This window comes from Henckelia pumila, chromosome 4, assembly GCF_033568475.1.
Source record: "Henckelia pumila isolate YLH828 chromosome 4, ASM3356847v2, whole genome shotgun sequence".
Lineage (NCBI taxonomy): Eukaryota > Viridiplantae > Streptophyta > Magnoliopsida > Lamiales > Gesneriaceae > Henckelia > Henckelia pumila.
Genome location: NC_133123.1, coordinates 100,246,292 through 100,264,734, shown reverse-complemented (window position 1 = coordinate 100,264,734; position 18,443 = coordinate 100,246,292). Strand labels below are relative to the sequence as shown.

At 38.6% G+C, this 18,443-nt stretch overlaps 1 protein-coding gene and 1 non-coding gene across 2 annotated transcripts; one reads left to right on the top strand and one right to left on the bottom strand.

Annotated features, from left to right (window-relative positions):
* Positions 1–8,967: 8,967 nt before the first annotated feature.
* LOC140861452 (uncharacterized) lies at positions 8,968–13,065 on the bottom strand. The gene is made up of 8 exons (XM_073264470.1): positions 12,456–13,065; positions 11,922–11,984; positions 11,358–11,816; positions 10,928–11,174; positions 10,588–10,718; positions 10,403–10,458; positions 9,773–10,072; positions 8,968–9,186 (listed from the first exon to the last, which is right to left on the bottom strand). Exons 1-8 carry the CDS (start codon positions 13,063–13,065, stop codon positions 8,968–8,970), a joined length of 2,085 nt encoding a protein of 694 aa, XP_073120571.1.
* A 1,232-nt stretch (positions 13,066–14,297) lies between these two features.
* Positions 14,298–14,404, top strand: LOC140870096 (small nucleolar RNA R71). The gene has a single exon (XR_012147076.1). It is a non-coding gene; the product is annotated as a small nucleolar RNA R71 (small nucleolar RNA).
* The last annotated feature ends 4,039 nt before the right edge of the window (positions 14,405–18,443 follow it).

Genomic DNA, 18,443 nt, shown 5'->3' with positions numbered 1-18,443 from the left:
TAGGCTAGGTCATATTTTCTCAAGGAGGATGAACAAGCTAGTGGGAGAGGACATGTTTGATATGTCTGATATTAACTCTCTACCTACTTGTGAGTCCTGCCTGAAAGAAAAAATGACTAAATCTCCTTTTAAGGGGAAACCTGAGCGTAGTCAAAATCTGTTGGATTTGATCCATACAGATGTTTGTGGTCCATTTAGAATTGGTACTCAATATGGCCACACCTACTTCATTACCTTTACTGATGATTATTCTAGGTATGGGTATTTATATTTAATGAAATATAAGTCTGAAGCATTTGAAAAGTTCAAAGAATTCAAGGCTGAAGTAGAAAACAAGCTAGGTAAAAGTGTTAAAGCACTTCGATCGGATCGAGGTGGAGAATACTTAAGTACAGAGTTTTTGGACTATCTGAAAGAGAATGGGATTCTCTCTCAGTGGACTCCTCCTATGACACCACAGCTGAATGGTGTTTCGGAGCGTCGTAATCGAACCCTGTTGGAAATGGTTCGATCCATGATGAGCTTCACTGAGCTTCCACCTTCGTTTTGTGGCTATGCGCTTGAAACAGCGGTATTGTTGTTGAACAACGTCCACACCAAAGCAGTGGACAAAACACCATACGAGTTATGGAATGGCAAAGCTCCTAAGTATTCGTACTTGAGGATTTGGGGATGTCCTGCTTACGTGAAGCAGACAGTGGGAGATAAGTTGGATAGTCGATCCACCTTATGTTATTTTGTAGGGTATCCGAAGAATTCAATCGGATATTATTTCTATCATCCTGCTGAAACAAAGGTGTTTGTTTCGAGGAATGCCACCTTCTTGGAGAAGGAGTTCTTATTGGATAAGAAAGGCGAGATGATGGAACTCGAAGAAATTCGAGAAGAACCCGAAATATAAAATAATGATCCTACACCTCAGGAACCAATGATGGACACGCCTATACCTAGAAGATCCGAGAGGACTTCTAGACCTCCTATTCGATATGGTCTTCTTCTTGAAGGGGATCAAGATGAACCCGATGTTGGATGTGATCCAAGAAACTTCAAGGAAGCAATTTCTGATGCGGATTCAAATTTATGGCCTGAAGCTATGCAGTCGGAAATAGATTCGATGCATACAAACCAAGTTTGGTCTTTAGTAGATCCTCCCGATGGAATTGTTCCAATAGGGTGTAAATGGATCTACAAGAGAAAGCTTGGGCCTGATGGTAAGGTATTGACCTACAAGGCGCGATTGGTGGCGAAAGGTTATACTCAAAGACAAGGAGTTGACTATGATGAAACCTTTTCACCAGTTGCAATGTTCAAGTCCATAAGAATCCTTATTGCCATAGCTGCTTGGTATGACTATGAGATATGGCAAATGGATGTGAAGACTGCATTTCTTAATGGAAACATTAAGGAAGAGATCTATATGACGCAGCCTGAGGGATACACATCCATGGGAAGCGAGCATAAGGTATGCAAGCTTCAGAGATCAATCTATGGTCTCAAACAAGCATCAAGAAGTTGGAACCAGAAATTTGATGAAACAATAAAGGATTTTGGTTTCATCAAGAACCCGGAGGAACCGTGCGTGTACAAGAAAGTAGTTAAGGATGCTGTGACATTCTTAGTACTTTATGTTGATGACATCCTACTCATTGGGAATGACGTAGGGATGTTGCAGTCAACAAAGATATGGTTATCAGGTAGATTCTCGATGAAGGATTTGGGTGAGGCATCCTATATTCTAGGGATACAGATATATAGAGATAGATCTAAGAGAATGATAGGACTCACTCAATCAACTTACATCGAAACCATATTGAAAAGGTTTTCAATGGATGGGTCCAAGAGAGGACATCTACCTATGTGTCATGGAGTTTCTCTATCCAAGTCAATGTGTCCCAAGACTGATGAAGAGATAGAGAAAATGACACATGTACCATATGCGTCAGCCATTGGTAGTATCATGTATGGGATGATATCTACCAGACCGGATGTAGCATTTGCTCTGAGTGTCACGAGCAGATATCAAGCTAATCCCGGTCAAATGCATTGGAAAGCCGTGAAGGACATTCTTAAGTACTTACGAAGGACTAAGAATATGTTCATGGTATATGGAGGAAGAGAACAAAAATTGGAAGGCTATACCGACTCTAGCTTCCAAAGTGACGTGGATGACTCGAAGTCAACCTCTGGATTTGTGTTCATGTTCAATGGAGGTGCTGTCTCTTGGAAGAGTTCCAAGCAGGACACCACAGCGGATTCCACCACTGAGGCAGAATACATTGCAGCATCAGCTGCTGCTAAAGAGGCCGTTTGGATGAGGAATTTCGTCCAAGAGTTGGGCGTTATTCCGGAAGTTGTTGGTCCAGTCCCGGTGTACTGTGACAACACGGGTGCCATTGCTCAGGCAAAGGAACCAAGGTCTCATCAAAGATCCAAAAACGTACTGAGGAAATACCACATCATCCGGGAGATCGTGGAAAGAGGAGAAATCACTGTCGAGAGAGTGGCCTCTGCAGACAATATCGCTGATCCACTTACTAAGCCCTTGCCAGGACCATTATTTGACAAACATCGCGAAGCAATGGGTCTACGTAGTATGACTAGTTGGCTTTAGGGCAAGTGGGAGATTGAAAGAGTGGGTGCCCGGTGAGCCAACTTGTGGCTAAGGGCTTTGATGACTCTTTGTATAAACAATCTTTTGTTTAATATAATTTACACTTTTATTAATGGCAATGACTTTGTCTTTCTTCATATTGTTATATTGTGATATACTATTGTTGTTTTGATAAAGAACTTGAATATACTATAGTGTATGTAAGATGTGGTAGTACATGGGGATGTCTATCATGAAACACATCTTATAGTCACTGTATATTCTAAATGGTTCCTAGTCGATTGAGCCGTCCGTTAATAAGGATAAAGATCGCTCGAGATTGAGACTAGCATTTGCTATGCCGAGTACCACGTTTCATTGGTATGGAACATAGAGATGTTCAAAGCATGCAAATGGATATTCATACGATGAATGATCGAACTACCCTATCCGGACTTTCCAAGTGGTTATCACTTATCGAGTGGATGAAGTCCGCGGTTTTGGTTGTACACCATTAGTCCTTACTACTTGAAACATCATTGAGACTCTATATGCTAGTACTGTGCTTTGACTCGTTTACCGACTCTATTGGGGTCATCAGGTGTCGGGATTGGGTACAGTTACGACACATATAGGAGTCGATGCTTTGTTGTCAAGGATTCACCACACACTTGCGAGTGTGGATATCCTATGCAATCTGAGGAGATATTAGTGTGACGAATCTCTGGCCAGAGTACATGATGTGTTTTAAGAAATGGTTTCTTAGTAGCACATGCGATGTCACTATTTGATCTTCAAGATGCATTGCATAGTTATCGAATCTCGAATGACTCTCAGTTTACCAATGGTTGTTGATTCGATCGGGATATATGGATGAAGGGACCGTACTGTACGCTAACCAAAATCTATTGGTTCTTGCAGGCACTATCAGTGATACCTAGGGAATCATGGGGCGATGTTGCTAGGCGCTCTTACCATGATTCGATGGGCAAGTCGAAAATTGTTGTTCCGAGTCACAAGGAGTTGTGAGCCCACGGCTAGCTGTATCCCTGAACCATTGAGGGTCACACAGAGTAATGGATTTTTAATCCCCGTTGAGATATTTAAATTTAAAGAGTTAAATTTAATGAACAAAGAAGTTGGACTTCTTATTTAAGAGTAGAGGAGTAAGATTTCCTAAAATGACATAGGGATGGGCATTTTTGGAAATCAATGAATTCGGATTCAGAAAAATTATCTTGACTCTAAAAGATGCAGAAATGGTTTCTGTGAACATTGGTGAAATTGGTTTATCTATCTGAGTCACGATGAATTTTATATTAATTTCTGAACATGCGGGCTTTGCTTGTCAGGCTTGAACTTATGACTAATGGGCCCTAAGCTATTAGCAGCCACATTATAAATAAGTTATTGCAGTACAGAAATTAGACAACAGAGGTCACAAAATATTTTTGAAAAACCTAGCTGTTTTTACACAGTGGCCGCCGCCCCCTCCCTCTCTCTGTCGAAAATTCCAGCCTGTGAATTTTGAATTTGCAGTCTGGTTTAACGGATCAAATTCGTTAATTCTCTTCGTAGAAACTTCTGATAGATTTTCTAGTGCAATCTATCAGAGGGATTAAATCTTAGTTCGTGGACCTGATTGAAGAACAGTTCGTCCATCAGTTCCAGGGATATACAACAAGAGCAGAGTAATCTGTTGGTGTCCATAATCTCGATTCGAGATTGGAGGTAAAAATTTATAATTGTTATTTAATTTTTACACACACAATTTAATCGTAAAGTTTTGATACCCATTATGGAATCATTCCATATAAAATTTTTAAACTTCCGCTGCACCGGGTATCAATTCTGATTGATCTGATCGCCGTTCTCCAACATCAAGATCCCCAGCCCAGTCTGCATCACTAAAACGTACCAAATTAGTGTTGGTTTCTTTAGTGTACCACAATTCAAAATCAAATGTCCCTGTCACATATTTCAAAATTCTTTTCACGACCTTAAAATGGGTGACTTTTGGGTTAGAATGGTATCTAGTACACAAACTGGTAACGCTTAGTCTTATCGCGTCCAAATTAACCAAACTCAACTCAAACAAATAAATATGTAGTAGCGATAGTAGAGATCATTTCCACGAGAAAGGTGCAATTTATTTTGTTCTTAAAAATACTGAAAATAAATAAAAGGAGATTTTTGGATTTTGGAATTAACTAACTAAAATTAAAAGCAAATAAAATAAATTTTATCACTAGCATGCAAGAATTAAAATTATGGAAAAGCAATTAATTAACGAGTCTCGGTATCGGTCGACTACACCCTTGAAGTTATTCACTCAACCATCGATTCTCTAAAAATAATTAATTAACATTTGAATATTCATCATTGAAAACTTAATTCCTATCTCACCTTAATTTTAGTGAATTAGACACAAGCGTTCTAAATTAACCCTTTCCAATGAATTAACCAAAATACAAGCGATTAAGATTTAAATCCAAAATAGCATTCAAACTAGTGAAATTGATGAAGCTAAACAACACAAGCACAAGCGGTTGTATTTAATCTAGTCAAGAGATGTTCCTATGAATTAACAAATTCCCAAGCAAAAATTATTAATCGCAGTTGTTTCGCAAATTAGAGGGATCAAACAATTACGGATTTGATATCTATTTTAGCTTTAGATTGTATGAGAAAATTATCAGGTGATCAAGCCAACAATCAAACATACAAGCATATCAATCAATCTCAAACAAATCTTCATACTCAAATAAAAATTAAACGATGAAAATCAAAATATCACAAGATAAATAAACTTCAAGGATTCGTCTTTCTCTACCAAGAACTAAAACTTAGAAGAATTGAAGAAGAAGTTGAATCTAAGAACAAGGAAGATAAAACATAGCCGCTAAGACCTATTCTCTACTCTTCAGCCATCAAAAGATGATTCCAAACTCTGATGTTTTATCTTCTATTTATATGATTTGAAAAGCCCACGAAATAAAGCCCAAAAATTCAAGGATTTTAATTCCCGGAATTTCCTATTTTTGAGTCGGCGCGACGCCTCGCTCGAGAGGCAAAAAGTATCCAATCGAGGAAAAAACTTTCTGCCAAATATATTTTTTTCCCGCAGCACAGGTCTCGCTTGATCGGTAAAACATTACGGATCGAGCAAGCAAGTTTTTGTCCAGCGCGCAACGATTTTTAAAAATTCATAACTGAAGTTCTAGCCATCGGATCATGCTGAAATTTAAACAGCAGCTTCAAAACTTCTTGAAATTTATTTAGAACGGTGGAGATCAGATTTAAATATATCTAGCATAAAAAATAAGTTTTTGACCATTTCTGCTCCGTAATTCATTCTTGCTGCTCTTCTCCTAATCCAAATTCTTCCTTTTTCTGCGCTTTTCTTCCATCCTTTGCTCCATTTATTCTCTTAACCTTCATCAAATCACATACAATGAATAGGAACTATAAAATGAATTTAATCAATCAAAACGACCTAATCCTGAAAATTTAATCCAAGTAAACATAGGAAAATGTTGACATAGAAAAGTGCCGCCCGGGCACCTAAAAAATTGGCAACATACTGTTTTGCTCATTCGTGAGTGCGCGTGGGCGGTAGAAAAGTGCCGCCCAGGTGCCTCGTCTTTTTCCAGAAATATAAATTCCTTCTCTTGCTTTCCTCACGGCCTCATGCGTGCATCACCTTCTCACCAAAAATCGGCATTTCCTAGTGATTTCCTACATTAAAAAAAATAAACCAGAGAAGTGAATACAAACACAATAAAACTATAAACAGAACAAGAATGGTAAAGAACAGACACAACGTAAACGAAACGAATGCAAAACAAACACAAAACAAGCAAAACAACGCACAAAAACAACTCCTATCAACCTCCCCAAACTAACCTTTTGCTCGCCCTTGAGCAAAATAGGTGACAAACTAACATGCAGACACAACAAAACGACGTCACAAGTAGGTAAAATCAACCTTCTTAAGCCTTAAAACTTCTACCAAAAGAAAAACAATCCAATCATATCAACATGCTAACATTAACTAGCCAACCTTGCAAATTTTAAAATCTCGCAACTCCGTTTTTGGAATACTCTACTCCGAATTTAATTCACATTCTAAGATCATAAGGGCTTTTTCAGTTATAATAGGATCAAGATTTAGAAACATTCATTGATACACACACTCATGACTGATATAACTCAATGAAAAATAGTGTGTGCATGTTTTGATCAAGAATCCATATTCATTAACCGTGTCTATCAACAGTCCATAAGCAAAATTCTTACAACCCCTCTCCACTAGTATATTGAGCGACTGTGACTCGGTCAATAGGTCTTAATCGGCTTAATATGTCAGGCTAGGCTAATGGATCCAAATGAAGGAAAAGAATTCAAAGAGGGAGTAAATGATATTCATTCTGTACAGTCCACTCCTTTTGACTCACAATTTCGCACATCTTCTCATTCATTGATTTCCATATTTTTCTTTTCTTTCACTTGCCTTATGCCAATATTCTATGCTTTCTTTTTCACCACTTTGAACAACAACCAACACATCATTCCATCCTCAATTTTTCAATAGGAGCATAAACAGAAATAATCTACATTCAATTTACTCCCCACAAGGTAGGAATGAGTGTTTAAGCTATGTGTAGTAGTTGTAGGATATTGAACAATGTCGAATGGGGGTTTACCACACGTTTTCACGCATGCCATTCGTTTTCTATTAAGCACAAATTAGGTACTAGGGACATAATAAATCAAGGTTGGTTTGAAAGGCACAAACAAAATTCAGAAAGAATTGCCTATATCACTCCTAAGTCACAGTATACCCGTATTGCGCCTTGAGGGGTGTTTGAACTTGTTATAGACAAATTTCATTTCACAGTTAACTCATACAGATCTCAATCAGTGCAGAACAAAAAATCATCAGTAGTAAATGATGATTACTCCAAAACAAACTTCATATTATTCACCTCTCATGCGCATATAAACGTGAAGGCTCAACTGGGCATCTAAGGGTAATTCACGATTTTTTTTTAAGCCCAAAGGTCAAACAAATTGCCTCAATCATATCCAAGTTTTTATGTTTCAAATTCAGATTCAAGCATACCTCACAAAGTGTTTAACGATCTATTCATCGACTTGGTTGTACTAGTTCAAAACTATTTGTCAAGCAAAGAAGATAATCATGGACTTAAAAACTGCCAATTTTTTTTTTTCATCATTGCCTTTTTGGTTTCATTCACAACACTTGCAACAACACTACAAACGACTCGAATGAACAAAAAGCATGAAAATAGAGTGAAAACACAAAAGACACACCCTACCCAAACTATAGACGATCATTGTCCCCAATGCTACTTGACACCACCAAATCTAAAAACAAACGAAAGAAAACTAAAAACAAAAAAAAAAACACTAAACACTCCCCTGGTATTAATCAGAATCCTCCTCATCGGAGTCTTTGGGCAGATCCCGAACTGGCGGAGCATATTGGAATGGGAAAGGCGGAGGATATGGCGGTGGCACCGGATAAGCTGCAGGGTCCATCCCAGCATTTGCGAGCAGGCCTCGCATCATGGCATTGGTATATTCGTTGTGGGCTGCGTTCACCTCCTGGAATTTGTCCATGTGTTGCACCTAGGCCAAAATTTCACTCAATGTGTCATTCGTGGTGCGTCGAGCAGGGGGTGGCTTAGGCACATTCCTTGATGATTGAACGGGTCCAGAACATGCCCGTATTCAGCTGTAAACTCCCTGAGTCGGAACGAATGTTTTGCCTTCAAAATAGTGTCATCCACCTCCTGCTTCGGGTGCAACCATTCTTCGTCATCCCTGATTGGGACACCAGCTTTCACACAAAGTTCAAAAACAATGGTCGGAAAGAATATCGCAATTTTGGACGTGCGAATGGAAGTGTACAACTCTTGGATAATCAGTCCGACATTAAGCGGCCATTTCTTGTGCAAGGCATACAGCAGCACTGCCCTGCTCATCACCACCGTTTGGGTGTGGGATACCGACATTAACCTGTGAGTTAGAAAAGCATACCACAAGGCCGGTTCCAGCCACAAATATTTTTCTTTAAAAGATACAAATTTCACCGAGTCTTTCCAAACATTTCCATCATAGCACAGGACATTAGAAATTTCATTATAGTCCGGGTTAGCCTTAAATGCTTGAAATTGGCTATCATCCACATCCGGAGTTTTCAACAAATCATTAAAAGCGGCAGAAGTGAAAGAAACCATCTTACCCCGCACAAAAGCCGTGCTATCTATACGCTCGATAGCGTTGGCATAGAACTCTCGTTCCAAGGGGACAATCTCCGCTAGAGGTTGGCGGCAAAACTCGGTCCATCCTCATGCCATGATGCCAAGGGAGGCGGTGCGTTTTTCGGAGAGATTGATTCCCCTCTCTGCAATTGGAGTCCTACTAGCCTTGGCTTCTTCATACCTCGACTTCGCTTCTTCCGAGATGAATTTCCCATCTAGGATGTTGGATGGGGTAGCCCTAGAAGTGGCTATCTTTTGTTTCTTTGGTGCCATGGTGACTGAAACTTGAAGAATCGAGTGATGGACCTGTGAATTGGAGAGAACAAGGAGAAATATAGAGTGAGAGAGACGTCGAGAGATAGTGTAGGGTTAGGAAGAAAAATTAGAAAGGGAATTGTAAAAGACAGAAAGGGGATCGGGTTTTATTTTTTCTGAATTTGCATGATGCGCCCGAGCGGTAGAAAAGAGCCGCCCGGGCGCACACCCTTTTGAGAATTTTTAATAAAAACAGAGGGCACGCGTGCGGGCGGCAGAAAATAACCGTCCGGGCGCACCCCATTTCGAATTTTTTTAAGAAAAACAGAAGCAGGGCGCTCGGGCGGCAATAAATCACCGCTCGAGCGCCTGCAAATTTTTGAAAAAACAAAATATATTACGAAAAATAAAACCAAGTACAAAAAAAATTGAATAAAAGAGATTGCAGAGAGTAGTTCTCAATTTAAAGTCTAGAGCTTGATTTTTCTTCCTCCCCAAACTAGTCTTGGTCAGTCAATGTGGTGATGACAGACATGGAATCAACGTCACCCCCCACATAGTGTTTTAGCCTTTGAGCATTGACCGTAAAAGACTCTTTTCTGGCATCTTTGATTTCAATGGCCCCCGATGGACATACCTTGGTGATTTTATAGGGGCCAGACCGCCTAAACTTCAGTTTTCCGGGAAAAATCCTCAACCGGGAGTTAAATTGCAAGACAACATCTCCTTCTTTGAATTCCCGCTGACGAATGCGCCTGTCATGTATTGTCTTGGTTCGTTCCTTGTACGAAACCACCATATCATATGCACTGTCGCGGAATTCCTCCAGTTGATTAAGCTCTAGCAATCTCTTTTCACCTGCTGCAGCAAATTCAAAGTTTAGGGTCTTAGTAGCCCAATATGCTCTATGTTCTAACTCAACAGGTAAATGACATGCCTTTCCAAATAACAGTCTATAAGAAAAAGTGCCTATAGGTGTTTTAAACGTTGTCCTATAGGCCCATAAGGCATCATCAAGTCGAAGTGCCCAATCTTTCCGATTAGTACTCACACTTTTCTCCAAAATCTGTTTGATTTCTCGATTGGACACTTCCACTTGGCCACTGGTCTGGGGGTGATATGGGATAGAGACTTTATGCTTGACACCATATTTTTTTAAGAGTTTGTCAAAAGGTTTATTGCAAAAGTGGGTGCCACCATCACTAATGATTGCATGGGGTGTACCAAACCGATTAAAAATATTTTTCTTCAAAAATTTCAGTACAACCTGTGCATCATTTGTCGCATAAGCTTCAGCCTCTACCCATTTTGAAACATAATCGACTGCGACCAAAATGTATTTTTTTGTCAAAGAAATTGGAAATGGTCCCATGAAGTCGATTTCCCATACATCAAATATCTCACACTCAATGATATTATTTAAAGGCATTTTATTTCGGTTTGAGATATTACCTGTCCGCTGACATCTATCACAAGCTAAGACAAACAAGTGCGAATCCTTAAAGAGGTTTGGCCAATAGAACCCACATTCAAGTACCTTTGTTGCTGTTTTGTTGCTGTTTTGACTAGCCCAGCATGGCCACCTACCTCACGATCATGACAATGACTGAGGATGCTTTGAATTTCTCCTTCCGCCACACATCTCCGGATCATCGAGTCAGCACATATTTTAAACAAAAAAGGTTCCTCCCAAAAATAGTGCTTTACATCTGATAATTTTTTTTTCTTTTGATGGAAAGACAGATTATGTGGGAGTGTGCTTGTGACCAGATAATTAGCAAAATTTGCATACCATGGTGAACTTTCTATGGAAAAAAGTTTTTCATCAGGGAACCAATCATCTATGTCCTCTATTTCAGTTTGTGCACCATCAGTAATGCATTCTAATATAGACAGATGATCAGCTACTACATTTTCAACACCCTTCTTATCCCTGATCTCTAAATCAAATTCTTGCAAAAGTAAGATCCATCTAATCAGTATAGGTTTGGCATCTTTCTTCATCAACAAGTGCTTAATAGCAGAGTGATCTGTGTATACTGTGATTTTGGAAAGTACAAGGTATGAATGAAATTTGTCCAGTGCAAATACTACAGCTAGAAACTCTTTTTCAGTGGTGGCATAATTTAGTTGAGTTTCATTTAGAGTCTTGCTAGCGTAGTAGATAGTTCGGAATACCTTGTCTATTCATTGGCCAAGCACCGCGCCAACAACAGAGTCACTTGCATCGCACATTACCTCAAATGGGAGATCCCAGTTCGGCGATGTCAGTATTGGTGCAGTCACCAGTCTTTCTCTCAACACTTCAAAGGCCTGTAAACAATTTGAATCAAAGTCAAAAGGTGCATCTTTCATTAGCAGAGAAGAAAGAGGTTTGGCAATTTTTGAAAAATCCTTAATAAACCGCCGGTAGAAATCGGCATGGCCTAGGATACTTCTGACTCCCTTGACTGTTGTAGGTGGAGGCAAATTTTGAATAACGTGCACCTTGGCCCTGTCCACCTCGATCCCCTGTTCAAAAATTCGGTGACCCAATACTATACCTTCTGTCACCATGAAATGGCACTTCTCCCAGTTCAGCACCAAATTTGTCTCCTCACATCTCATTAAAACAGAATTCAAGTTATGCAGATATGCATCAAAAGATTGACCGAAAATAGAGAAATCATCCATGAAAATTTCTAAAAAAATTTCGACCATATCATGAAAAATGGAAGTCATGCATCTCTGAAAAGTAGCAGGAGCGTTACACAACCCGAAAGGCATACGTCTATAGGCAAACATACCATATGGGCAAGTGAAAGTCGTTTTATCCTGGTCTTCAGGTGGAATCGCTATTTGATTATATCCTGAATACCCATCTAAAAAACAGTAAAACTCATACCCAGCCAGTCTCTCTAGCATTTGATCAATGAAGGGGAGAGGAAAATGATCCTTATGGGTTGCGTCATTTAGTTTTCTATAGTCTATGCACACACGCAAACTTGTAACTATCCTAGTGGGTATCAGTTCATTATTCTCATTCTTTATGACAGTAATTCCCCCCTTCTTTGGTACACATTGCACCGGACTCACCCATGGACTATCAGATATAGGATAAATGATACCTGCATCTAGAAGTTTGATCGTTTCGTCTTTGAAAACTTCCTGCATTTTTGGATTCAATCTCCTTTGTGGTTGGACCAATGTGTTGATGCTCTCTTCCATTAAAATCTTATGCATGCATATGGATGGATTGATTCCTTTTATATCCGCCACTTTCTAGGCAAACACACTCTTGTGTTTCTTGAGCACCTTCATTAGTCTGGCCTCCATCTCACCTGTCAAAGAAGCAGATATTATGATAGGTAACTTATCATTCTCACCTAAACAAACATATTTGAGATGGATAGGTAATGGTTTCAATTCTACAGTAGGTGGTTCCTCAAGGCTTGGTTTTTGGAGGATTAAATCCTTCCGGTCACCAAGGTCTTCAAGTCTAAGCTTTCCACCTCTTCTCCATGACTGGTTGTCATTCAAATATGCAGTCATCTCTTCAATTCTGTCACTGAGATCTTCCACATGCTCAGATATAAGTGCAGCTTCTAATGGTTCCTGAAAAGTATCCTGCACATAATCAAATAACAGTGAGTCCACTACATCCAGTTGAAAACTTTCTTCATTATTCTGAGAAAATTTTAAAGCATTAAAAATGTCAAATGAAATTTTCTCTTCTCCCACTCTCAACAGTAAATCTCCCTTCTGGACATCTATTAGTGCCTTTCCTGTTGCCAGGAAAGGTCTACCCAAGATGAGTGACATGTCCAAATCCTCTTCCATATCTAGCACCATGAAGTCCACGGGGAAGATGAATTTGTCCACTTTTACAAGCACGTCCTTGATTATCCCCCGTGGATATTTGATGGACCTGTCCGCCAGTTGTAACGACATTCTGGTGGACTTTGGTTCTCCAAGCTCAATTTCTTAAACATAGAGTAAGGCATTAGATTTATACTAGCACCCAAATCACATAAAGCTTTATGAAATTGAATATCATTAATCACACAAGGGATAGAGAAACTCCTGGATCTTTTTGCTTTAATGGGATTTTATTTTGCACTAGTGCTGAGCAATTCTCAGTTAGACTAATCATTGCATGCTCCTCCAGTTTCCTCTTGTTGGAGAGGATCTCTTTCAAGAACTTCGCATAGCTTGACATTTGCATCAGTGCATCAGCGAAGGGAATATTAATATTCAATTTCTTGAATACTTCCTGGAATTTGCCAAACTCAGAATCTAGTTTTTCCTTCTTCAGAGCTACAGGAAAAGGTGGTGGCACAACAATTTTTTCTTGTGAAGTGGGTGAAAGTGTTGGGATAGATGACTTACCTGAAGTTTGTTCTGATGCCGCCAATTCTGGCTCTTTCTCGATCTGTGGTGCAGGCTCTACTGTCTTTCCACTCCTCAGTTCAATTGCTTTTACCTGCTCCTTCGGATTCTTCTCCATGTCACTCGGCAAGGTACCCTGATCTCTGCTGGAAATTGTTTTGGCCAATTGCCCTATCTGATTCTCCAGATTCTTTATTGAGGCATCTTGATTCTGCATGCGGGTTTCAGTAGATGATATGAATTTCTGCATCATCTGCTCCAAGCTCAATTTCTCCTCTTGAGGCTGTCTGCCGTAGTTCTGATTCCCATATGTTTTATTGTTCTGTCCACCCCACGAGAAATTTGGATGTTGTCTCCACCCTGGATTATAGGAATTCGAGAATCGGTCATTCCTTGGGCGATTTTGATTTCCCATGTGACATGCCATAACTCCCTCTGGTTGAGAAAATGTTTGACAGTCTTTCGTGAAATGCTCTGCACCACATTTTTCACACCACACTTCTTGAAGTTGCATTCCAGAGTTTCCTACACTCAGTTCCTCAATTCTCTTGTTCATGACTTCAAGTTGAGCGGCCACTAAAGTGAATGCATCAACTTGATGCATTCCTGCAGGTCTTCTGACTGCATTCCTTTTTGATTGAGGATGATAGCTACTGGATGCCATCTCTTCAATTAACTCATATCCGTCCTCTGGTGATTTTCGTAACCGATTTCCACCGGCAGCTGCATCTAACATGGTATGATTTGAGTGAGGAAGACCATAATAAATTGTTTGTACCACAAGACCGTCTGGTAGTTGGTGATGTGGGCATCTCCTAAGTAGATCTTTGTAATGCTCCCATGCTTCATAGAGTGTTTCCCGTTCACCTTGAGCAAATGTTGTAATGTCTGCTCTGAGTTTCATTGATTTGGACGGTGGGAAGTATTTAGTGAGGAAGGCCTTTGATAGATCATCCCAAGTAGTGATGGACCCTGCAGGTAGATTGGTTAGCCATGCTTTAGCTTTATCTCTTAAAGAAAAAGGGAATAAACGCAAACAAATAGCGTCATCAGAAACTCCCTGCATCTTAAAAGTATCACAGATTTCTAGAAAATTTGTCAGGTGAGCATATGGATCATTTATTGTCATCCCACAAAACTGGACTGTGTTTTGCACCATTTGAATGATAACAGGCTTTATTTCAAACTGATTTGCTGCTATTGTTGGCCTGATGATGCTTGGTCTGGCATTTTCGATGGATGGCAAAGCGCTATCCATCATGGATCTGTAGATAGGTGGTGCAAGATTCTCTTCTTCTTCCAATCCACATAATCGTTCTTGGTTTGCCATTGCTTCATTTCGTTGCCTTCTTCTTCTGCGAAAAGTTCTTTCAATTTCTGGATCAAAAGGCACGAGTTCTTGTTCTGGTGAATGTTGCATGCACTGCAAGAAAATCCTGCAGTTCACAGATGGAAAAGAGTGATTAAAATTGTAATAGAGAAAAATCAAATAAAACAAATTAAATTATCAATAGTCCCCGGCAACGGCGCCAAAAACTTGATCGACGGAATAATAACACTTAAATTTGCTATAAAAATTTCTCAGTTCCAGTCGAAATAATCGCAAGTGCCCGATTCAAGTTATAATAAAATGTACTGAGTACGAGTATCGTCCTCAGGGACTAATCAATAATAATTTGTTTCTTTAATTTTTAACTACACAAAGTATCGAAAAGTGGATTTTGGATTCTATCTAACATTTAATACTAAGAAATCAATGTAAATAAATAAATATTTCACAACCAAAAAACTAATTCTCACGATTGAAAAATAACAATTTGAAAAGATTTTGTTGGAATTTCGGTTCACCTTCCCATTAATTGAACTGGACGATTGGAACTTAATTTATGCGCATAAGTTTGACATAAATTCCTAAAACATTGACACTCTCTCTCGAGGTTATGCCAAACTAATCAAATCAATGAAACAATTAAATCTCTCTAATTTTTTATCACGACTGATCGCTTTGCTTTCTATGAATTCTACAACTTTCAACCTGGTGGTCTATGGCTATCAACATGTACTAAATACCATATCTCTATGCATATTTTAAGTTCATGGATTTTATCATTCGTCCTATCTTTGAACCTATCTCGCGACAGCAATTCACAATTTACGAATCTATGTTAAGGGTAGCTAATCATCAACATAGAGAAAACACATGATAAAATCAATTATAAACATTAATCAAATCTCAATACGTCCGGTGATTCAATCACACTACAGTGTTTCGGGGTTCGGATCCCCTTGATTCCAACAAAATAAAAGTTTAGCTACTGAACGTTATTACAAAATTCAATCTAAAAAAAACGTTTAACATAAAAATTTAGAAAAGGCGAAGAGAAAAACTCCCAACGGAGATGAGAAAACTTCAAACTCTTAGCCGCCGTCTACCTCCTTCTGTGCGCCTCTGTTGTCCCCTTAAATCTATGGAAAGAATTGTATTTATAGTCCCCAAGAATCCTTCCCGAAATAAACTCTCCAAAATATTAAAATTCCAGATCTGCGCATCGCGCTTGGGCGCCTCAAAAATTGGCAACATACTATTTTGCTCATTCATGAGTGCGCGTGGGCGGTAGAAAAGTGTCGCCCGGGCGCCTTGTCTTATGACCAGCTACTGTTTTTCCCAAACTTGAATGCGCGCGGGTGGTAGAAAAGTGCCGCCCGGGCACCTCGTCTTTTTCCAGAAATATAAATTCCTTCTCTTGCTTTCCTCGCGGCCTCATGCGTGCATCGCCTTCTCACCAAAAATCGGCATTTCCTAGTGATTTCCTGCAGTAAAAAAAATAAACCAGAGAAGTGGCTACAAACACAATAAAACAATAAACAGAACAAGAATGGTAAAGAACAGACACAACGTAAACGAAACGAATGCAAAACAAACACAAAACAAGCAAAACAACGCACAAAAATGACTCCTATCAATTACACCATAAGAATTCTTGCAAAAACAGATTAAAAAATGGTGAATAAAATAAAAACAAAAAACAAAAATAAATTAAATGCCTTCCCCGACAACGACGCCAAAATTTGGTAGCGCTTAGTCGTATCGCGCCTAAATTAACCAAACTCAACTCAAACAAATAAATATGTAGTAGCGAGAGCAGGGATCATTCCCACGAGGAAGGTGCAATTTATTGTGTTCTTAAAAATACTGAAAATAAATAAAAAGAGATTTTTAGATTTTGGAATTAACTAACTAAAATTAAAAGCAAATAAAATAAATTTTATCACTAGCATGCAAGAATTAAAATTATGGAAAAGCAATTATTTAACGAGTTTTTGTATCGGTCGACTACACCCTTGAAGTTATTCGCTCGATCATCGATTTTCTAAAAATAATTAATTAACATTTGAATATTCATCATTGAAAAATTAATTCCTATCTCACCTTAATTTTAGTGAATTAGACATAAGCGTTCTAAATTAACCCTTACCAATGAATTAACCAAAATACAAGCGATTATGATTTAAATCCAAGGTAACATTCAAACTAGTGAAATTGATGAAGCTAAACAATACAAGCACAAGAGATTGTATTTAATCTAGTCAAGAGATGTTCCTACGAATTAACAAATTCACAAGAAAAAATTATTAATCACATTTACTTCGCAAATTAGAGGGATCAAACAATGACGGATTTTATATCTAATTTAGCTTTAGATTGTTTGAGAAAATTATCAGGTGATCAAGCCAACAATCAAACATACAAGCATATCAATCAATCTCAAACAAATCTTGATACTCAAATAAAAATTAAACGATGAAATCAAAATCTCACTAGATATATAAACTTCAAGGATTCGTCTTCCTCTACCAAGAACTAAAACTTAGAATAATTGAAGAAGAAATTGAATCTAAAAACAAGGAAGATAAAACCTAGCCGCCAAGACCTATTCTCTACTCTTCAGCCGTCAAAAGATGATTCCAAACTCTGATGCTTTATCTTCTATTTATATGACTTGAAAAGCCCACGAAATAAAGCCCAAAAAGTCAAGGATTTTAATTCCCGGAATTTCCTATTTTTGAGTCTACGCGACGCCTCGCTCGAGCGGCAAAAAGTATCCGATCGAGCGAGAAACTTTCTGCCAAATATATTTTTTTACCGCAGCACAGGTCTCGCTCGATCGGTAAAACATTACGGATCGAGCGAGCATGTTTTTGTCCAGCGCGCAACGATTTTTAAAAATTCATTACTAGAGTTCTAGCCGTTGGATCGAACTGAAATTTAAACAGCAGCTTAAAAACATCTTGAAATTTATTTTGAACGGTTGAGATTGGATTTAAAAATATATAGAATCAAAAAGAAGTTTTTGATCATTGCTGCTCTGTAATTCATTCTTGCGGCTTTTCTCCTACTCAAAATTCTTCATTTTTCTGCGCTATTCTTCCATACTTTGCTCCATTTATTCTATTTAACTTCATCAAATCACATAAAATGATTAGGAACTATAAAATGAATTTAATAAATCAAAACAACCTAATCCTGACAATTTAATCCAAGTAAATATAGGAAAATGTCGACATATCACAAACAAACACTGAACATAATATCAGGCCTAGTGACACTCAAATGTAAGAGAATTCCAATGATGCTGGGGTAGAGACTGTTGTCAACATATTTTGCAACATCGTCTCTGCACAGTTTTTCACTAGACCCCATCGGTGTACGCATGTGTTTAGTGTTATCATTCAAAAACGTTTTCATCAGATTTTTAGCATACTTGCTTTGACACAAAAAAATATCACCATTCATTTTTTTCATTTGCAACCCCAATAAATAACTCAACTCACCAACCATACTTATCTCGAAAGTAGAAGACATGTACTTTACAAATTCATTCACAAGTTTTTCAGAGGAAGCACATAAAATTATGTCATCTACGTAAATTTGGAAAATG